Below are 22,647 nucleotides of genomic sequence, written 5' to 3' on the forward strand. Positions count from 1 at the left end.
ATATATAAACTAAATGTATGAGCATATAGTTTTTATCTCCTTGGCATTAACGCTGGGACGAGTATTGACAATTTCCATGCCATACCAATTTATAGAGCAAATCAATAAGAGTTTTTTTACTGTTATTACCAAGAAGAGAACTATCGTCTTTCGATGTATACTCTTTTGACAAAACCCGCAAGAAAGGCAATATTTTCAATCGTATAGACGTGCAGTTTTACAATCTCAATTTCGCAATCGATCACAAATGACAGCGTTAGTGGTTTCGTAGAAATTGACAGCGCGTGCAGTTACACATGGCGATCAATGTTAAACGGAATTTTCTATGAGAGAATAAACAACGTGATCTATATCTCTCATGAGTCAAATGTGAATTTCATTCGCACAAAGTAGCATCGGCGATCGGGGAAAAGATGCATCATGTCGACCAGTTCTTTCGGAAGTCGTGCTATAGCAATATTCGCATTCTGTTGCTCGCGTGTGGTATATGGCCCTTCCAAGCGTTAAGCAAACGTTACGCGTTGTACATCTGGTTCACGCTGCTCTTTGGATCCGGAATTTCGTTCGAGGTACTTATAAGAAAGACAAAAAAATAGAGGGCGAAGGGCGAGTGTTCCCTGACAGCACCGTACGTAGCAAGCACGTCGCTATCACTATGACATGCAAACTCGTCGCACGTAACGTTATAGCGACGTCTCAATTAGGGTTCGAAACGTGATTAACATGTCGCTGTCACGTTACTAACAGCCAAATTCCTGGTGACAGACATGTCGCAGTAACGTATAGTATTTGTGACTTTATGCGACGTGTTGAGTACTTACTGGTTGATCGGTTTTGAAAACTGGTTTTACTATCCCAGATAGCCAAGCATTCCTTGGCATAAAAAGGAAATAGTGTTTGGCATAAGTTTCCCTTTAGTTGTCATCATATTGCTGTCACCGGACAACAGTAATTTCGTTTAGAGCAACTGCGAAAAACTCGTAGCATACTTATTGCCATAAAAGTTGCCATGCACAATCTGTTGGCAACCGTTTTGGTGGCAATAAAAGTCGGCAATCCAATAGGCAAAATCGGAAGCCGCTTTCCTCAATATTGAAGGCAACTTAGCAGAGAAGTTTTAAGCAAATTGACAGCAACCTGTGGGTAACTTGCTATCTGGGATATTATGTACATAAAATACTTGAGAGACAAAATGCATTAGATGTACCTGATTGTAGCAAAAATTAAAACAAACAAGCATACGTCAAAGTAACGTCAAAATTTGGTTATAAATGATCAAAAATGACCAATGTAGATAACCAAAAATGACAGACTGTCTCATAGACTGACTCATAGACTCATACACTGACTCATAGACTGACATTTCAAGATATTAAAAAAAAGTGATTTTATGATTTTTGGGCCTTTTAGACGTTTAATGACATATTAATAACGTAGAGGATTGTGAAAATCAAAATTATATACAAAATTAATTAATTACGGGATTTATTGTAAAATATATATTTATTTGTTTATCTATTTACTAGTTTTATGCTTTGTGCTTATTTAATTATTATCATTCTTTAAAAATAAAGGTACCATTAACTAAAATAAGGTTACATTAATCCAAAAGTGTGCCACACATTATTATAAAAGTGGACTCAACGATACAACTGGGCTGCGTTCCAAAATTCACTCTAGTTAACTGAAATGCTATAGTGTACGTGACGTAAACTATAGATTTTAGTTACCTAGAGTGAATTTTGGAAAGCAACCTGATATAAGTCCCGTCATTTATATATCGTTCTTATACCATTGTTTGATCGCCATATGTTAAATACGAGAAACGGATCCCATCGGATGCCATCTATCGGATGACCCAACACTTATATGTAATCAGTAAATATTAATACAATACAATTTATATATATATATATATATAGATATTTATGAAAAGTTAATTTTGTAATACTTTATAATGTTCTATAACAACTGTTAATATTCTCATATTTTTTTCAATTATATTACAAAAAAATTATTTATAAAAATGATTTAAAAATTGTTATATTATAACGTTTTTGTATAACGTTAAGATATCACAAAAGACGTTTTAACCCTCAGGGTACAGACTATAAAAAAGTTACGTTCCGTACGAACATGGGTTAGCCTAACCCGGCGACTTTGATTGACTGTATATATTGGACTGTAATTTGTCAATTAAAACAAATTTTTTTTCTTTGGATCGGAAATTTTCTCAAAAATACAATGGCGTTGATAGATTTATTACATTACTTGTTTAAATAAAGATACATTTAAAAATGTAAACCATTCTCAAAAAATTTTCATAAAAATTCACTTTTTCTTTTAAATTGCATAACTTTATGAAAAAAAAGATATCGACATTTTTTAAGTCGCGTTTGAAAGCTAAAAAGTTGTTCTTTGAAATGGCTGAATTCGTTTTTTGATCCATTCCAAAAAGTATTTTTTTTTTTAACTATGAAAATACCCGTTTTTTTGCGATAGCGATATAACGTTATTTGCTTGATTTATCGTAATAACGCAAAAAAAATATATATTTTAAAGTAAAAATAGTTCTTTTGGATGTTGTTGATTAGTATAATATAAATAAATAACAAAAATTGAAATAATATTAACGTGCATGCACGGATACATTATGCTGGTATGCTACAGAGCATCATTTTGAGGTTAGAATGCACAAAAGTATATTAAAAATAGTAAATTATACATACTAGAATAAAAAAAAAAAACACTTTACTGCAGCAAATACTCAAAAAACACAAAATTTTTTTAAAAATCACGGATTTTGTAACGTTCCGTACGGACTGGGTGTAGACTACCCGAGTTCAATTTTTAAAATCGTATAACTTGAGCACCAAGCGTAGACTGACGCTGCCCCTTGGCGCTCACATACTGTAGCTACCTCAAAGATTCCCCCCCCCCCGGTACGGACCCCCACCATTCACTTCCTTTGAAATGGCGCTACTTTCAAAATTCGCTTGGGTTACGCTAACCCAGTACGTACCCTGAGGGTTAAAGTAGGTATTATTTGGTCATCTTGACATCATTGGACCAATAATTACCAGTTTTTTAATTCTTGCTACAACCAAGTGTAATAATGCATCTTAATCTGTCAGTAAGTATTTTATCTAAATAATATAAAAAAACCAGTCTTTATAATTTAAAAAAAATTTTTAATTATATTTATAGAAAATTGGTTATTACTGTATCATGTACGTTGAATAATTAAACTTATTGTATTATGTACGTTGTACCAATCTTCTACATTTGTACTTAACTTGTTATATAACCGGATTTAACTAATGTTTATTTATATAATATAACATGTACAACAGTGTAAACATAACTGAAATATCAGTATAATCAACTATAAAACATTATTCTATGCAACGTCTGCAACGCAACAGTTACGTGTAAAATTTAAATTTATAATAAGAAACAAAATATTATTTATTTCCGAAATATCAATTATAAAACCGCAACAGACAGCTAATTAAAATCTGATTATTTCAGTTGTATGTTACGTCGCTGTGACGTGCAAAAGACGTATAATAAATTCTGCGACTTTGCGACCAAAATAATACGTTTCTCTCACGTAATAGTGCTGTCAGGGTTAATTATTCCAAGAAACTAATGTGTACAGATTTGTAAAAAAAAATATGCGTTGCGGTCCTCCTGGTTCTGGATTAATCTCCGTGTCTCGTTCCCGAACGATTATACGGCATACCTTCCTTCTTTTTTTTTTTCCAGCAAAGGAAAAGCAAAGATTCGTCTAAAAAGATCGCAACACATAATTTTTTTACATTTTATACATATTTTTATAAAATTTACTAATTTACTAATCTGCTGCAAATACAGATGCTGTGTATGATCAAAGTTTGGCCAGATTTTTTCGAGGTATTTGATTGCTTGTCGATGCTATTTTTCGCCATAGCGTCAACGATTAAATTAATCTACACGGTGTATAAATTACCTAAGGTGCGTAAATAAAAGTGATCAAATATACCATTATAATTAAAACACAAAGTAGTTAATATGTCAGAGTGTTAAAAACGAAGATGTTCACAGATCAAAATGCTTCTCATGGATATACAGGAACACTGGTGTTCTCCTAAGTCGAATCAAGAGGCTAAAATCTTGCGCTCGTATGTATTGTTTGCGCGAAGATTCGGCTACGTTTATTCGAGTAAGTTATCGATTCGTACAGTAATCATATAGAACTATCGCAACACAGAATTTTTTCTAGAATTGTAGGCGATTTGGGGCCGTAGGGCCAGTATTGATAAGGGATCGGAGAAATTAGCGTAGTAGTGGAGCAGTCGTGGGGTAGCAGCCTAAGTGCTAGGCGTGTAAGCGAAGGATCCCGAGTTCGAGTCCCGGTAGCTCCGTTAATTTTTCTCTGCGCTTACAGAATGTTTTATTTTTAGTACGAACTATGTAGCATATAGCGTATTTTTTATTTTAATTGAATTATGTAAATACCTTCAAGAATTAGCCGAATAATATATGTAACTTTACATTTAGAGAATAATACTTGCTCAAGAAAATTTCTGTCTAATACATCTTACATAAAGAAGAAAGATTTGCTCGTACAGCAAGTATGTAATTACTGCAGCAAAATTTATTAGATATCATATAGACAACAAATGAAGACCAATTTTATTTGCTGAAATAATTTTCTTAGTAGAGTAAATTATTGTGCTCCAATTTTGTTGTAATAGCAAAATGTATTTGCGACGGATTAGACGGTTCGTTTTAACAGCAAATAAACATGAACTCTACTCACATTTTATTAACATAAAATTTACTCACAATTTGAATTTTTCTATTTTGTCAGCAAAATAGATCTTACCATAGCAAAAAGTAATTAATTATGATTATTGCAAAATATGTTTGCTTTCATATCAAGTATACAGTAGCAGCAATGATTTTGCTACGATAGCTAAGTTGTTTTTCTCCGTGTGCATTTGATGCATTATTAATTTTGGAATATTAAATCTAAATATAATTTATATATTTTAATATCCTGTTTTGTAATCGTACGTATTATAATTATGTATTTACTAATGCCTATAAACCTGATACTTTCGTTAGCTATTATACTTGGCCACGCCGTGCTTTTCGCGTTCACACCTTTGATGACCAGATTTTCCTACAATAAGGAGGACACGTCAAATAAGACGCAGGACGCACAAACAGAATCGGCTCATCACATCAATTACATGCTTGATTTGCAAATGCAATACATTCCTCTTCTCATACAGGGCGGCCTATGTGAATTCTTTTATACGTTGATATTGACTTCGTTCAATATCCTATATTTAACGTGTGTTCAGCATTGTTGCGGTTTGTTTGAAGCTCTGAAGTAAGTTCGGCGAATACATGAAAATTAAATATTTTAAGTTTAATCTTTAACTTTTACATCTATTTTTTTAAAAAAATTTATATTAAGTACACCTGTCTCAAATTATTCATTCAGCATTTAATCAAAATATAATATACATAATTAGACATAGATATATGTATGTATCAATAGCATAAGATATTCTTGTTCAATAGATACTATTATAATATCGAACTTCAGATACCATTTGGAAAACGCATTTAAACTTGAAAATAATGACGACGACATAATGACCATGCAAAATAAATATTATTTAAATATCGCATATAGTGTTCGAAGGCACACAGAGGCAATACAGTTAGTATATGATTCCACAATAATGTTCATAAATAATATAATCAATAATAAATTAATGTCTTCGTGCATATTATGTCAGATTTGCTACAGCCATAGAATCGCTGTATAGGCTACCATTTTTTATGCAGATGACAGTTAACGTGTCCCTGTTAAGCATTGTAGGATTTCAGGTAAATTACTTAATAATTATATGCAGTGAGCTTAAGTATAATCACATTTATATATCAATGACAAATTTTTTAGGTTATAACAAATACGGAAAACATCAATCGCCTTATGCCGTACGGAACTTATCTGAGCGGGCTTCTGCTTAACACGTTCTTTGAAAACTGGCAAGGTCAGAATATCATAGACTGCAACGAAAAGGTGTATGACTCCGCGTATGTTTTACAAAATATCCACAAAACGTTTAACAGCAATTATGAATTTTTCGTAATGGGCGCTATATAAATATCATGAATTTACAAACAAATCGCTTGAATTAACTTAATTCTTTTTGCCGGTAGTCATCTCAAAAATTAGTTTATTTTTTTAACCGAATTAAGATTAAAATTACTTTTCAGAATAGATATATAAAGAGTGTAATAATCGTATTTGCAGGTACAAAATAAAATGGTACAAGATGCCGATAATGTCGCAAAAACTTCTAATAATGATCATGATGAGAAGTAGAAAACCACTGACAATAACTGCGGGGAAAGTTCTTGTTCTGTCCTATGTGACTTATAACATGGTAAGTGTACTTAATGATACCGTAAGGCAAGCACAATGCCACTGTCAATAACGTGAAATTTTATTTAAGGCAATGCGTACAGGCTTCTCGTACTTAATGCTTCTACGGTCCATGCAATAAAAACTTGAATGTAATAGGAGCAATTTCAGAGATATGTAATGGCCCTCGGGATTTAGTAACAAATAACTCATTCATTGACTAGAAGATACGTATCTCCTTATATAATAAAGCTTTGTATCTTCCATCCAAATTTTGGTGAATGTGTATAAAAAGGTCACCGATTTTTATCGCTATATTAAAAATGTTATAGGGGAGGTCTTTCTGAGTAATTCTAACCAAGAAAAAAGTGGGACGGTATTAGTTTAGATTGTTTAGAAGATACAACAAATTGAAGTTCAACATTAAAGTTTGTATATGCTGTAATAATATATTTTTTCAGTACTAAGGGAAGTAATTTGCTGATGTGTGTATACTGTGTATAGCCCCTCCCCCACAAGCAGGAGTGAGTGGACTTCGGTTCGCGAAGTTATGGATATTTTGTCCACAATCGAATTGACCGACTTATTTTATTATTATTAACGAGGTTGAGAAATTCGTGTAGTTGCATGGTGAAAGCTTCTAACGAATTGTGCAAAATTGGTCAATTCAATTGTTGACAAAATACCCATGATTTTCTACGCGAACTAAACTAAACTAAACTAAAAAAAGTTAAAATTGTAAAACTTCAATTTGCTATTTTTTTTAAATCAATGCCGTTCCACACTTCTTTCTTGTGTAGAATTATTCAAAAAGAACCCCTACAAACATATTTAAGTAGCGATATAAAATCGGTGAGGTTTGACCTTTTATACACATTTACCCACATTTTTTATGTAGTTAAATAAAATTAGGAAAAAATCGCAATTGCTGTCTCAAAGTGTTTTTAACTCTTTTTCTCGCAAATATTTTAATGACGTCTTATAGAATATTTTATATCAATTTTACCAAGTCATCTATCATCGTCACTGTAACTCACAAGTCATCATAAAAAGGGTGGTAAAGGCTCAGTTACTTGTAGCTGTTATCATCAATAATTGCTTTTGAATTGAAGCGAGCCTCACTCATTGCATAGAGCAAAGGACAGTGAAGTAAGAAAACGACGTGCGTAGGACCTTAAAATGATGATATATCAATCTTTACGGCAATACGATATTAGATGTCATTTTGGAAAAAAGTCTTACAGCAGAAAAATTTGCTAGGTTTAAGGTGTATAGATTGCCCGCAGTTATTTTAACTGGCATGTAACTCCTCATCAGCATAATGCTGATCACTTTTCTCACTCTCAGCGAAGACTGATACCATTGTCCATTAGTTCTAAAAGATAGATGCGTCGGATTAATTTTTTTAGTTAAAAACCCTGGTGAAAAAATATCTCAGAATTTTTTGCAATATTAGTCATAATTAGTCAAAATTTCTTTAAAATTTTTAAGACTTTCTCGAAATTTTTCAAATTATTTATACAAATAAAAACGTTTTTCAGAAAGGCTCAGACAAAATAATAATGACATATTTCAGATTTTTCCTGCCAACATTTTATAGAAATCTGAATAAATATGAGAAAATTCGCGCAATTTATCAGAAATATTCATACATAGGTACTGAAATATCCCAAAAATTTTCATTCAATTATTTCTGAAAGTATCTGAAAAATTTTATATATATTTTTCAGAATTTTTTATAAATCTAAAACATAAAGGATTCTTAGAAAATTTCTGAAAATGAGTAATTTTTTCACCAGAAAATCACCTATTTATATACAATTATTCCTGGCAAATGTGTGTTTATAAAGCGGTTGCATAAACCAGATGTGTAAATATCTGAACAGCTGTTATTGGACAATAATCGTTTTTAGAAATTTGCTATATGAGCTGCAGCAAAATGCTTCCACTACGAGATACTTACGTGTACGCGAAAATTTTGTCAGCATAATCTGATAACTGCTGACCCGGCCAGGTTTCGAGGAAAAGAACGGAAAGCAGAGTCACCGTGAACGATGCATATCGCAAAGCTTCGTTTGGATCGCTCAACTTTACCACTGCCTAATTCGTAAATATAAGTTTATTTTGTCATACTCTCACATGTATAATTACAAGTGTGTTAAAAAATATTTTTTGATCTTAAGCATGACATCATAAAGAAAACAAAACTTTTAAGGTGATCCTAAAGCCGTGATTCTAACCGGTTTTTTTCTTAGCACTAATCTTTTAATTGGCTTTATAGAAATGCAAAATTCTTGTCTAAAATTAAAGTACGCATCAAAATCTAGGTCATGGTGGTCGAATTTATATCGAAAACAAAAAAAAATTAATATTTTTTGTTATACGTGACGACCACCACATATAAATTTGACCACCATGACCTAGATTTTGATGCGTACTTTAATTCTATTATTCTACAAGAATTTTGCATTTCTATAAAGCCAATTAAAAGATTAGTGCTAAGAAAAAAACTGAAAAAAACCGGCTAGGATCACGGCTTTAGGATCACCTTAATAGACATAAAGTTTATCAGTGATAATAATTATAGTCGCATGTGTGTTTTTATAATATTTGTATTCAGCACTAACCTGGAATATTGTAAACGTCATGCCCATCATATTGCAACCTAGTTGAAAAAAATACGATGTCGTATTCGCAACCTCAATACGCCTAGCATATCTTTATGTCCGAAAAAAGTTAATAAAGTTAATAAAGATATATATATTATATATATATATATATATATATATATATATGCTAAAATAAATATTCCAGAAAATATATTTTAATACTGGGCGGAGGGGTCGACATAAAGAAATTAAATTATTAAATAAAGTACATAATGCAAATAAATATACATAAATTGAATAGAATATGTACACACATAAAAAATATCAATTGACATAATTTACATTAAAAACGCTATAATGCACATGAAATTATCAGCAACAAAGGATATAATGTAGTTATTCAGAGATACTAACTCTATTATGTGATTGTGCATGATTACACAATTCTTAACATGTTTGTACGATGCAGCCTCCTCTTTATCTGAATGCAAATTTATGTCTAAAGTATCTGCGTCAACAATCCGTGCTAGCCGATATCTAAAAAATACTCATTGATAAATGTATCTTAAACATAAGTCGGATCCAAGGATGTTGAAATTCGATCGAGTGATGTAGATGAAATACGTTAATATTTAAACTTAATATTGTTGTCTCTACCTTGGGTAATCATATATCGTTCTATCTTCACGACGTGGTGTATGAAACGAATTCGGGTAACGTACGCATTAATAAGACACTCAATGACCAATGACAAATATTTATTCCATAGTCACTCTTTCTCTCCCGCTCAATAATACTCGATTTACACAACAAAAAATGTATATATATTTCTATGTATCAAAGATTTAATAAAACGTGTAAGAAATATATAACAGTATGAAATAGTTTAGTACGAGATGAGATAAACACTGATCAGATTTCTTGCAAGTAACATATGTAGACGCGGGTATACCAAACACACGAGAATGCGTTTTGAATGAAAAATGTTGTTCAGTCTTACAAAGTGCCATTATTGCGGAGTTACCCTAGGATCTCGCACATCCCACATTCATGTTGAACGTGAAACACCAGCATCGTGTCGATCGCCACAACGATCGTGACGAATCCGAGGGTGCCAATGTACGAGTGCACCAGCAACGGGTAGTAATACTTCTCGGAGTCTATAAAGTATTCCGTGCGGAACATCAGGGGTCTACCCTCGGAAATGTTGTACAACCCCATGTAGCCGGCTGTGTTTATTATAACCGGTACCGCCAGAAAGGGGGCCATTGAGCCATATAGGGAGACTGTAAATAATAATGTATCAATCAAAAGTCGAACCTGGCTTGTAACTATTCAGCTTAACGTACGGGAGATATTTTAGCTTCATTTAAAAAGTATCTATATCCTGTATAAATTTCAATTTAATTAGAATTATACATATAAATTTAAATATCACATATATTGTACATAAATTATATATATGTTTAATATATATATGTATATGTATATATGTATATATGTATATATTTATATGTATATATGTATATATGTATATATGTATATGTATATGTTTAAAATTTGTACAATTTACAAAGCCTTTAAACTTTCGATATAATTTTTACCTGCGTAAGCAAGCGTGACTTTTCTACCCATCGCGTAATTCCTACAAAGAATATGATACTCGTGACTAAGCTTTGAATAGATATTCCAATCGTCCGCCATTGTGAGGGCGAGCTTCTTCATCTACGTTTAATATGACGAATAACTACCATTAGTATCAGAAAATCGATTATTCTCGCATCTTCAAGAAAAAGGACATACCTGCTCATGATTGTACGTATAATTAATATGTTTACAGACGCACATTAAACTAATTACAAAAGGCGACGAACCCTCCATAAACGCGTCGATGTCATCCGCAAACCAAGCAGTAATCATGCCGCCACCCTGCAAAATTTCTCAAAATGCATGACCACATCTAATTTAAGATATCATATAGTTAAATCAATATTCTCCGAAAAAAGAATATAAGCTTGCAAAAATATAATACACATGTCTTCTTGCAATTTCGAACTGGTTTAAAAATGTATAATCTTATATTACGCTGTCGTCCTGACACGTTAACAATTCCAATTTAAAATTGAGAATGTTAAGTATTGTTATTTTAATAGTATATTATTTGTTACATAATTATAAATGTGACTTCTTATTCATCGAAAAGATAAAAATATAATTTCTAATTTAATAGTCTAATTTAGTAATTTACTTCCATCTTGATCTTTTATATATACGCACAATTAATTATTAGCTTGTTCTTTGTTTCACGATTAATTTATAAAAACTTATCTTTTGCGTTATTTAAGGGACATTCAAAGGGGAGTTTACCTGAACAACTGCCTGAGCGAAAACCGCGGGCACGAAGACGAATTGGATGAGAAACTTTTCCCAACTCTCCTGGTACGGCCACTGACCGATGAGGCACATCAGGATATGATTGATACGCATATATTGACTTTGAACACTGTCCATCTTGACGGTTTCGTGGCAGGTATAGCACTGACGCTTGCCAAACCTTACCAAGCGGAAAACATCCACGCGTGGGGAGGAATTTATTGGCTTCGTCAAGCATTCCGTTTGGACGGCGCGTAATTGAGAAAAATTGCACCGCGGAAGGAAATCAAATCGATATGATGTAGCACGCACAAGGTGCACGATAGTGTGCACGAGGCAGCTAAAAGAAAGAGATAAATTCTCTGTACAGTGTCTTTTTCGTGACCGCGCAATGCGAGGGGTTGAGTTAAGCGTCGAGTATTGCGGAAAGTTAAAAGTGTATACGCAACGTTTCGCTTAAACCTCCTGGTTGTTTCTTATACAGAAGGAAGAGATCGGCGTGAATTTCACTTCAATTCACTTCCTTCCGTTGTAATATATCGTTCGCAGAGCCTACTCTACTTTCTTTTCATACTTTCCGAGGTAATACGCTTTACACGACAATACTTCTATAGTACCTGTTAGATATCCCGATAACGCTGTGCGTGTAATGTTAAAAGAGTTATTTTTAATTTGACCACGCGGAAGTCAGAGACAGTCTGAGAGAGATGGAGATATACCATCTATAAAAATTAAATTGTACGCGTTGTTTTCGAAAAAGACATCTGATACAAGACTAATCATTTCGATATATTACTTAATATATCGAATACTTAATAGTAATGGCACTATATAGAATATGTATATATATATTATATATATATATATATATATGATACTGATATTAAATATATAGTTCGCATCCGTTTAGTAACTTCGATATAAGATACAATTTTAGTAATTATAGCGATTGCTTTCAATTTCAGATCAAAATTTCTAGTCAACCAATGCTAGTCGGGGCTAGATCTAACTAATGGATTGTTGTTGCCTCTTGATATCATGATTACATCAAGACTCGGAAAGCTGTGCCCATCAATGTGCGCCGAGCGTAAGAAAGTAAAATATAACACAGCAGTCTTTAAAATCTTGAAGAAGAACGGACAACATTGTAAGTATAGTATTTAAATGTAAAATTAATACATTTGCGATTGGCAACATAATGAAGAAATGTGTTATATAGATATGTACATACATACAAACAGTCATATAGATATGTATTTTAATTGAGGCATGCGACACAATACATTTTTTTCACGTAAACCGACATACCCTTTTTATTCCCCTATAAGTTCAGAGCAAATTATCTTACCGTGGCGAATGTTTCCATGCACAAAACGAACATACCGCCAGCCGTTAAGGGGATCCTAAAGCCGTCTGTAATACCGGTTTTTTTTCTTAGCACTAATCTTTTAATTGACTTTATAGAAATGCAAAATTCTTGTCTAGAATTAAAGTACGCATCAAAATCTAGAGCATGGTGGTCAAATTTATATCGAAAACGAAAAAAAATTAATATTTTTGTTAATTTTTGGTATACATGACGACAATATTTGCTTTGTACAAAAATTCCACGATAAATATCCACAAAATTAGACCGGCATGACCTAGGGACAACATTTAAGAACAATATCGTGCAATTAGATCTAAGATTGAAAACCTAGAAAAAAAGATTACTTTATATAACTTTTATATGTGCAAAAGCACATTCAGGTTGACAGGATAAGCAATATTGCGTGTGGCAAGAGATGGCGCAGTAATCAAACAAAGACAGATGCCTCTCGTTAGACAAGGACAGATATAGATATATGACAAGAAAACAGAATTAGAAATGTTGACATTACCGACGTCGAGGAAGTTCAGCCTTCACTTTAGGATCCCCTTAAAGACATCATTATAAGACGTCTTGAAGATGTCTTAATGACGTCTTTAAGACGTCATATGTTCCGATTTAAGACATGCGTGTTGACTAGGCTAGTTCATTGTATCTATTAAATTAATTGTTATGTTCATATACTTCTAACAATAATATTAATTATCTTGTTTTTAATGCTTACAGATTAGTATGAAGATATCCACTATTATCTATTAATCTCTGAGCATTAATACATTCGAAGCATAGATGAAATGATAACGCACACGTTACCGCTACTAGTCTAAGAAGCTCAGACAGATCGTCCGATTTTGACACAGCCTAAACGACATTACATTAATTGTGGGCGGATAATTAATCAATATTTTAATTGTACGAGAGCGACTATACACATATTATTTTTTAATTTAGATTACACAATGGACTTTCTCCACCTTTCGAATATTTCTATTCATGTAATTGTAATAAAAATGTATATTTTTCAACAAATCTTTTTTTAGAGGGGGGATTCCACATACTGCAAAATACCATTATAAAATCAAAATTCAAATTTGCTTGTTACATTGCGAAATACAAACATTTAAGAAAGGAGAAAATTCCAAGAAGCAAATTAGCATCTTGAAATTTTGTCACAGATATATGACAATCCTAGAATTAAACATCCAATCAAATATATAATAAATTTAATAATAATATGATTAAAAGAGTAATAAAGAGTGCCTATTCTTTGTGTAAATCAATGTAAGATCCCAGACAGCACGCGTGTCTAAAATCGGGACATAAGACGTCTTATGTTCCGATTTTAAGCACGATGCTGTCTAACAAAGATATAAAATAACTTTAGATTTACGAAATTACTTATCTCTGCGATCGTTCATCTGCCGGTACATTACTAAATTAGTTGACAATCCTCGATACTATCGCAATTAGCATAATAATATGTACAAAACGCACATACCCCAACGCTCGTAACGCTCATAGCTATCATATTCAGCCCGGAATGAAACAGAAAGTGCTTGGAGTACACAATTTCCATGAGATTAACAAACCTTGATTCAAATATATTTCAATAAAAATGAATGAACACGTCGTGATACCGGGAAAATTAGACAATTAATTAAATCATATATTTGTATAAGACTACATAAATTTCTATTTTTATTTCAAAACAATCAGTGTTTAGATATCTCTACGGTCAGATTAAAATAATCGAGGTGTAAAACGACACAAACCTTATAGCCGCTCTGTGATCGTGAATGCATTGTATCATATTTCGATATGCCGTATCTTTCGTAATTGGGGGATTGACATTTCCGGTCAGGTATGCCTCTTGTATCGCTTGTTCTATTCGTGAGCTTCAAGGATAACGACATAAAATTGAGAAAAAAGAGGGCCCTCTTGTTAAATTTTCTCCCGTGAGACGCTGTTACTCACCCAGTTATGATAAATAGCCCGCAAGCGTGTTGCACAAATATGATAAATATCGCATCAGTTGCGACGATGGACGTAACGCAAATTATAGCGGTAAAATATCCGTGAATCAAAATTGGAAAATAAAACTGATCCATGTCGACGTAATATTCGACTCTGTGCAACATGGGCCGAGTCGTGGCGTTGGCGACACGAAGGATTAACGGTTGGAAAGGCATAAACATAAATACTACCGTTAGCGAATATAGCACACCTAAATAAAAGTCATTTGAAGATATATAGGCCTAATAAGTTAATTAAACGAATATGAAAATTTCGTTCTCGGACTAATACTCACAAACGTAAATAGTCGAAGATTTTTTGCCACTATCCGCGTATTTTTTAAGAATCTTTGTATTATTGGAATTTTTCAACGAATAAAAATCATCTCGTATTCGATCGAGTAATGCCCTGATCTATAAATTTATTTACATAAATTATTTAAGTATACGTTCAAAGTACACCAATACGTTGCTTGAGGTTTTATGTTTTGTTGGAGTTAAATGTTTGGCGGTACGCTTCGTAAATTGACACATTGAAACAATTCGCGAGCAGAAAAACATTTTTATCACGTCAGGATGAATGAAGTTAATTACTCAGATATAATACATATCACAGAGAAAATGATCCTACATACCTCATTCACGCACAGTGTGGAATTCATTATTTTTGTCATACCCGATACATCAACCATTATCGGAATAAGACACTCGATCACGATGTCCATATCGTAAATGTAGGGGAACATACCACATAGCTTGAAAGAATTAATTATTATCATAGTTATGCGAAAAAAATTAAATCCACGATTACGACTCGTCTTTTTAATATAAAGTTTATTCTACGCCATGAAGGAGAAGCGTGAGTTGAATGAATTTATTTCTTCGAAATAACGCAATGGAGTAGATAGTCGTCGTACCTTAGTGAGAATTTGCAAGCAAACTATAGTTACTATGACAAAGACTATTGCGTGGCTCGTCCTGGACGATTGGTAAGGCCATTGGCCGATTGCCGACAATAGAATTTTGTTGACTCTGTAGTTGTACCCGTCGAAGAAATCCATTTTACTTATGTTAGTGGCGCACTAAGGGCATCACGGGTCTTTTCGATCCTTACCATATCGTCCAGTCATACGCAATACCTCGCAATATTAACTATTCTTTGTGTAACACAACTCTTGAAACAATTGTTCCTATTAGGACTTATAGCTGATGCCAAATGATTGCTGAAAGGTATACATCTAATTCTGCGGCTTGATGTTCGTTGCAAAAGCGACGTATCGTAATTACAGGACGCAATTTGCTTTGTATTATCTGTCATTTCGAAGGTATGAATTTTCAAGACGCTTCTCTGAATTCTCCACCTCGCAACGACTTTCTGTCCTATATCAAGTCCTTTCTGTTTATTTTATCACGAATCGGTAATAGAGTGCCGAGTAAGAATAGAAATGAGGAAGTATATTATCGATGTTTCTAACATCGCGTATCTACGATATTTTCGATCTGATCTTGCAACCCTGTTGCAAAGATTTTCGGAAAGTGAACGCTTAATAAATAGTGTCATTTTAAACGCTATGAAATGGATATGGAATATTGCAACTCGGTACACATAATTGGTTATCGCGCACATATTTACAGAAATAGAGATATTTTTTTGTTAAATTAAATGAACTTATACATATATCTAATAATTGTTACGTCAGTATGTTACGTTTTGCATACGTTCTTCCGATATTAATACGTTACACATATCGATTGGGTATGTGCATATATTTTAATTATATAAAATTATTTCATTTTTCTGAAATATATCTTGAAACGTACATGTAATACGATTTTGAGCGTCATAAGAAAAATTAGAGGATGCGTCGAGGATTTCGCTACACGCTTGCGATGCCATATGGCTCTCGGATACGTTTCAGATTCGTTTCCAAAAACGGCGGAGTGTCGAAACTGCAAACAGCAATAGTCGATCTATCATACGCTCGTCACGCGCTCCATCCCTCGAATGGAGTTTCTAATTGGATGTGGATGGAATTGAATATGAGCTGACGAAAAGTTAATTATTATATGACGAGGGTACGTTCTCAATCATGACCATAGTCAAATGTATCCAAAGTCAGAAAAAATTTGTTGCTATAGAATATAGAATATTCACCAATATATCTCTATAGTTACCATAAATAGCTTAAAATCTTTTCTCATTGTTGTTAGAGCCTATAGCATATATCGATCATCCTATGCTATTGACGCCTATAAGCGCTCGGCAATTATTTTATCAAAGATTGCTTAGCAACTAAATATTGTTAATAATTTTAAAACAATTCAGCAACAGCTTCAACGATTGTTATAAAGAACATGCGCTGGCAAAAAGTTACTCTGGCCGTTCACAACGTCGTTCATTGTTGAGCGTCTATCATATACAGTGCACGTTTTGTGCCAAAGTTTCCCGCAGCAAAAAGATTATATCGAAATTAAACATTAACGGGACATAATTGTTTACATCGAACGCATTTAAATGTCCACTCGGCAGTATCTATCGATTAAACTACTCACCCGGTTGCGCAAGGTGTCGTTCCTCCCGAGTGCACTCTTCTCCTCGGCTGCACTATCACGAGATCTCCCGCCTTCAGATCAGTCACCAACACCTTTCTCCCCACTGTATCGCGATTCTTAATACAAGGTTATTAAAAGTTCCTTATCAACGGCATCGGTTCACGAGAGAGATAGAATTAACCTTCACCCAACGTCATTTCACTTTTATTTCATTTTCAACAAGGAAATCGAAAGACAGCTGCACGCCACTTTTAGCAAAACATTCAATTTTCTCAAATTTTAGTATTTCATCGCAAATTTACAAATTTTGGATTAACATTTTGTTTATTATTTTTCACATTTTCCATTATATAGTCTAAATAATTCACACTTTAGTAATTATTATAAATATTTGTCGTTATTATACCATTGTTCATCTCTCGTTCGAATAAAAAGAGAGAAAGTGTTTTATTATCTCGAAAATAATTGTAAATTAAGCCTCGTCGCCATAACGTCACACTTTAGCTCGCGTCGCGCTTTAGCGTCTTTTAAAGTTCTGGTACTGTTGACAACATTAACACACACGGTTCAACGTTACGGTAGGGTACCGAACGGCGGGAATTTCGACTCGGGCGCAATCACTCTCGAAGGCTTCCTTCCTTCCGGCGCCGCGCGCGTTTTTATCCTGAGATCTCCCGCCCTCGGCTGGCCGACACCTTGCGGCACTTCTCGTTATACGCTCGTAGACGAATGCCACGCGCGCCGAGTCTGGGCCCGTTCCGTTCCGTTCCGTACGAGGGGTAGAACCCCACAGAAGATGGATATCGCTAATTGTCTTAAGGCGAAGGGGTCCGCAGTGGTAGTAGCACGCGACCGTTGTATTTTACTACCTTCCCTCACTTCCCTTTCGCGGTCGGCATTCGTATCAACCTTCGTCGGCGCGTACGATTCATCCACAGAGTGTCCATGACTCGGTCACAAATCGATCAATATTACGTGAATATTGTTCGAACCATTTCAACGGTGCGCTAAAAAAAATCGTAAAAGACTAAAATTGATACGACTTTGATAGACACGATTCCCAGACAGCACGCATGTGTTGTCTAAAATTAGGACATAAGACGTCTTATGATATAATGTTTAAAAGACGTTTTAATGACGTCTTTAAGATATCTTTATGTCCCGATTTTGGACATTATGCTATCTGGGTTCTTATTAAGCTCGAACTTTGCGACAAATTGAATGTACCTTGCACCTCAAAAATCATACACATATATGGAATTATAAATAATACAACCTATAGGTGCGATCTATATTTTCTGTCAAATGTAACATCCTAAACAATCATGTTTCCTACACAACTATGTTCCCTCTCCCTCAGTTGTACACGTTATCTTGATGACTTCCAGAGTTTAAAAGCCGCTCGATTCTATCAACGCATTCTTTCCTTTCTCACTCAATGTCTTTCTAATCCTAATCCGGTTGGGCAATAAGAACCTGACAAAATATCGGTGACTTTAAAGAATTTGATTTTATTTGATATGATAATAATATAAAGATACTTAAGATACAAAAAGTAGCAAAACGGCACCAATCCTTGTTTTTAAAATGATTCTAATCATGTCTAATTGCTATAAAATTAATCATACGAAAACGCACGGAATTATTATTTTGTGTGTAATTACTTCAATATATATTTCTTAAAATAATAAAGAAATTCACACATGTCGAAGTAAAATGCAACATCTGGTAATTTAAATACGACATTTAAAAAAAAAATGTCAGTCTTATCTTACAATTGAATTTGAAACTACTAATTGCACGCCTTTATTTCGTTTTTAGATTATAGACGACGGAAAACCGCATTCACGAGAATCATAAATGCTTGGTTTCCTCTCTCCGTCGCGTTACGTCTTCGTTGTTCTTTTGATGCTACCTATACAAAAATGCGACGATATAACATGGTTATTACACGTGGAGTGGCTTCTATTGTGAAAGCATCTGTCGTTCTGCCGTCGGTCATTGTGACGATCCGAGCACTAAGCAGGAAGAAAGACGGGAAATCGGAAATTGGAAATTAATTTCTGCATGTCACCGCCACCGCCACCGCCGCCACGGTTAATTCGTCGTCTGATCAGCGCCGCAAAATTTAAAAACATCATCGCGATATTGTAATGGACACCGCATGAGTTTTCAATGAATTCATAATAGCACTCAATAAATCAGCATAGACAAAATTCGGTTTCAAACAATTTCTTATCAAGACAATATATAGAAATAAGACTTTCAATTTTAGAATTTTTTGTTTATTATTCCGCTGATTACAATAGAAAAGTGAACTCTTGCTTCGCAAAGAACATCCGCAAGCTCTTTTTTTCAGGCCGCAGCGCCGGTCATTTCTCAGCGGGTCGCGGAGCGGAGGTAGGATGGCCTCGCGGCGCGGGCGTGCCTGCGGAGCGGATGTCGAAGAACCTGAGGAGAAGAGGGGTAGATACAGAAGGAGCCCGAATGAGCCACTGCCAGGTGTACGTATCGCCCAGAGGGATAGGTAGAAAACAAGGTGGGAACCATATGTTGATCTGCTGACGGGCGCTCTGGCACGCGCCAGGCGCACTCAAACTCGAGCCTTTACACCGCGAGGATCAGGATTGTGGTGTCCACCTTGGCGTCCTTCCGCCGACTTGATCGAATGCCTGACAGTTCGGTCTCGATGTTCCTTTCTCGGCCTCACGGCCCACGCGTACAAGAATTTCGATACGAGGAACGCAGTGAACAAGACACTATCAGCAAAGTACGCGCGAGAATTCAATCGGGTTGATTTCGCGTAGGTGATGTGTCGAATGGTACATGCGGTATTCCTGACGCACAAGAAGTGCGTCTCTCAATGTTATATCGGATATACTTTATTAGATGCGATAAAATTGTTTAATGCGGTGTGTATTAAGCAATAGCATAAGAATAAGTCGCCTAAAAGCCATTACTTAGCTGTGTTGACAAACTCAATAGAATGTGAATCAACGCTGACGAACCTGGTGCTTCAGCCCTTTCTTCTGTGTGACGTCGGGACAATTTGACAAAGATCATAGAGATGTAAAAAATTCGCTTACACAAGAATCTTGAACTTGTATATAAAAAAAAATTACTTTAGCTACATTTCACCTTGATGTGACACAACTCTGATGAAGCTCCATATGTGTTACGCATAGAGATATATTCTTGTAGTGCCAAGTCAATCGAATACTTTTCCAATCCAATCATGGCCCTGCTATCGAACCATCACTGCAACTATCAGAACACGCAATCCGACATGTTAACACCCGCATACCCGAACTCGGCGAGGAGCTACGACCCCTTGTATCCGTCGCCGTACAACTCCCCGAACTACGAGTCCACGAGAATCGCGTATCAAGACAATTGCACGCACGAGAGCGAGCTCACGCCACGAAGAGACATCGAGATGCTGGACTACGCCAAGGACATGGTGTCAGAATACACGAAGACTCCGGAGGGATACGATCGAGGACCTTACGGCGTCCTGACGCCCGTCACTCCGCAAAGGTAAAAACGTAAGGTACTAAGGATTTCACCGAGAGTCTTATCGACAAGATTAGATTACCGACTTCGGGGTATCCTTGCAAATTTACAGATACGAACAGCCGCACTCGATGGATCAGACCACGTCACCGCGATCGACATTGTACGAGGAAAGCTCAATGGATTATCAGCCGCCGTCATATTGCTACGAGACGTCTCCTCAAGAACCGAGATATCAACCCCTGGAGAACAACAAGCCGATCCTCACGATTGTCGAACCTCGCGCCAATTGTTGGGAGCCCATCATCTCGACGAAGGTAAATATATACTCGACTTTTTCGCGTTAAAAATTGATTCAAATTGCAATTTAAGCTCGACCAAGTGAATAAAGCTAGTAATTAAATTCTAATATAGATGATATATATTTAATCTAATTGTTAATAATTAATAATAATAATAATAATTAAAATAATAATAATAATTAAAAGTGCACCGAATGCAATTCGTCTCCGATCGAGCTGCAATTTTTATTTTTTTTATTTTTTTCAGAGAATGCCGACGACGCCGCCGGTGAGTCCGCGGAAGGGCAGACGGAGATCTCGCGACGTGCCGCCGTCACCGACGGTACTCAAGCGTCGGCGTCTCGCCGCGAACGCGCGCGAACGACGTCGCATGAACGGTCTGAACGACGCCTTTGACAAGCTGCGCGAAGTCGTGCCGAGTCTCGGGACCGACCACAAACTCAGCAAGTTCGAAACCCTGCAAATGGCACAAAGCTACATAGCTGCCTTGTGTGATCTTCTACAAAGACACGACAGCAAGAGATAGATCTCGAAGTCGAAAACGCAAGTATCATATGCACAGTATCACCCTAACACTGTTACCTTGAAGACGCATTTACCTAATCCAGTTTTCGGCAAATCCTTGGGTCGCAACAATGACCTCTATAATCATAATTTTTCCTTTTTTTTAAATTAATCCAAATAAATTATTGATTTCAAAATTAATTTTCCCAGATTTTAATAAGTCAAACCATTGTTGTACTGAACTCTTAAAATGTTGAGAAATCATCAATTATTAAAGTTTAATGTGTTGGAACTGCGATACTTGTGTATTATGAGTAAAATTAACTGAAAAAAGGACGAATAATTGTTAGTCAAAATTATTTATCATATGATCTTAAGATATAAAATTAATAACAAAACGCACAGATAATATTTCAATACGTATCTAAAGCGTAACAAGATATTTATAATGGTTGTTGTAAAAATGTAAAGACTGAACTGCACAGACGGTACAGAAGGCCTTCTCAGTACCCAAGTAGCAAAGTGACGTCAAATGACGTCTTAATAACGTCTTAATGACGTCCATAACGTCAATAAAACGTCTTTAAACGTCATCTTTGCTACTTGGGTACTATCATATATAATTTAATCTAAATAATTATAATATCCGACTAAAACCTAATATTATGTCTTTATAAGAATTAAACATTTTTGCTGATAATTATTTCTATTGTTATTATGCGAAAAATTATTTTAAATGGCAATAAGTTATATAATTACGATTTTAATACGTATATGATACTAATAATTTTTTCAAATATATATATATTTTATATTATTTGACATATTTTTAATAAATTTTCGCTTTAAATTAAGACATCGAGAATAATGTTAACTAATATCTTTTTACTTAAGTGTGCATCGCAAATGCAATAGGGAACACGCGTGTCTGTGTATTTTTTATATATTTTAGTATAAGAAGAAAAAAGAAACAGCTAAAGAT

The 22,647-nt window shown here is 34.7% G+C and overlaps 4 protein-coding genes across 4 annotated transcripts; 2 read left to right on the plus strand and 2 right to left on the minus strand.

Moving 5' to 3' along the window:
- The first annotated feature begins 327 nt into the window (after positions 1–327).
- LOC112453476 (odorant receptor 67a-like) lies at positions 328–6,612 on the plus strand. Its single transcript, XM_025014259.1, has 9 exons — positions 328–569; positions 3,877–3,996; positions 4,087–4,204; positions 5,113–5,383; positions 5,603–5,719; positions 5,799–5,889; positions 5,963–6,099; positions 6,320–6,452; positions 6,522–6,612. Exons 1-9 carry the CDS (start codon positions 414–416, stop codon positions 6,570–6,572), a joined length of 1,194 nt encoding a protein of 397 aa, XP_024870027.1. The 5' UTR covers positions 328–413; the 3' UTR covers positions 6,573–6,612.
- An 899-nt stretch (positions 6,613–7,511) lies between these two features.
- LOC112453477 (odorant receptor 13a-like) lies at positions 7,512–11,988 on the minus strand. The gene is made up of 9 exons (XM_025014260.1): positions 11,407–11,988; positions 10,843–10,968; positions 10,644–10,764; positions 10,064–10,325; positions 9,454–9,576; positions 9,058–9,148; positions 8,394–8,530; positions 7,673–7,805; positions 7,512–7,603 (listed from the first exon to the last, which is right to left on the minus strand). The coding sequence occupies exons 1-9, from the start codon at positions 11,548–11,550 to the stop codon at positions 7,553–7,555; spliced, it is 1,188 nt and encodes a 395-aa protein (XP_024870028.1). The 5' UTR covers positions 11,551–11,988; the 3' UTR covers positions 7,512–7,552.
- On the plus strand, positions 11,522–22,394 carry LOC112453478 (protein Fer3-like). Its single transcript, XM_025014261.1, has 6 exons — positions 11,522–11,569; positions 12,378–12,559; positions 19,168–19,496; positions 19,706–20,883; positions 20,972–21,176; positions 21,409–22,394. Exons 4-6 carry the CDS (start codon positions 20,582–20,584, stop codon positions 21,685–21,687), a joined length of 786 nt encoding a protein of 261 aa, XP_024870029.1. The 5' UTR covers positions 11,522–11,569; positions 12,378–12,559; positions 19,168–19,496; positions 19,706–20,581; the 3' UTR covers positions 21,688–22,394.
- LOC112453474 lies at positions 13,502–15,858 on the minus strand. The gene is made up of 7 exons (XM_025014258.1): positions 15,711–15,858; positions 15,429–15,548; positions 15,090–15,207; positions 14,756–15,005; positions 14,554–14,676; positions 14,280–14,370; positions 13,502–13,642 (listed from the first exon to the last, which is right to left on the minus strand). The coding sequence occupies exons 1-7, from the start codon at positions 15,852–15,854 to the stop codon at positions 13,502–13,504; spliced, it is 987 nt and encodes a 328-aa protein (XP_024870026.1). The 5' UTR covers positions 15,855–15,858.
- Positions 22,395–22,647: the final 253 nt, after the last annotated feature.

The sequence above is a fragment of the Temnothorax curvispinosus genome, unplaced genomic scaffold (genome assembly GCF_003070985.1).
Source record: "Temnothorax curvispinosus isolate PA1 unplaced genomic scaffold, ASM307098v1 QBEX01004391.1, whole genome shotgun sequence".
Classification (NCBI taxonomy): Eukaryota; Metazoa; Arthropoda; class Insecta; order Hymenoptera; family Formicidae; genus Temnothorax; species Temnothorax curvispinosus.

Coding starts and splice junctions, on each gene's coding strand:
- LOC112453476 (XM_025014259.1), top strand. CDS start 414: ATGCATCATGTCGACCAGTTCTTTCGGAAGTCGTGCTATAGCAATATT. Junction 6,100..6,319: donor GAAAAGGTGTATGACTCCGC/GTATGTTTTACA, acceptor TCGTATTTGCAG/GTACAAAATAAAATGGTACA. Junction 6,453..6,521: donor CCTATGTGACTTATAACATG/GTAAGTGTACTT, acceptor ATTTTATTTAAG/GCAATGCGTACAGGCTTCTC.
- LOC112453477 (XM_025014260.1), bottom strand. CDS start 11,550: ATGGACAGTGTTCAAAGTCAATATATGCGTATCAATCATATCCTGATG. Junction 10,326..10,643: donor AGTCACGCTTGCTTACGCAG/GTAAAAATTATA, acceptor TATTATTTACAG/TCTCCCTATATGGCTCAATG. Junction 9,149..9,453: donor ATGCACAATCACATAATAGA/GTTAGTATCTCT, acceptor TCGGACATAAAG/ATATGCTAGGCGTATTGAGG.
- LOC112453474 (XM_025014258.1), bottom strand. CDS start 15,854: ATGGATTTCTTCGACGGGTACAACTACAGAGTCAACAAAATTCTATTG. Junction 15,006..15,089: donor ATCTTCGACTATTTACGTTT/GTGAGTATTAGT, acceptor ACTTTTATTTAG/GTGTGCTATATTCGCTAACG. Junction 13,643..14,279: donor TGAGCGTTACGAGCGTTGGG/GTATGTGCGTTT, acceptor AATGTCGTTTAG/GCTGTGTCAAAATCGGACGA.
- LOC112453478 (XM_025014261.1), top strand. CDS start 20,582: ATGGCCCTGCTATCGAACCATCACTGCAACTATCAGAACACGCAATCC. Junction 20,884..20,971: donor ACGCCCGTCACTCCGCAAAG/GTAAAAACGTAA, acceptor GCAAATTTACAG/ATACGAACAGCCGCACTCGA. Junction 21,177..21,408: donor AGCCCATCATCTCGACGAAG/GTAAATATATAC, acceptor TATTTTTTTCAG/AGAATGCCGACGACGCCGCC.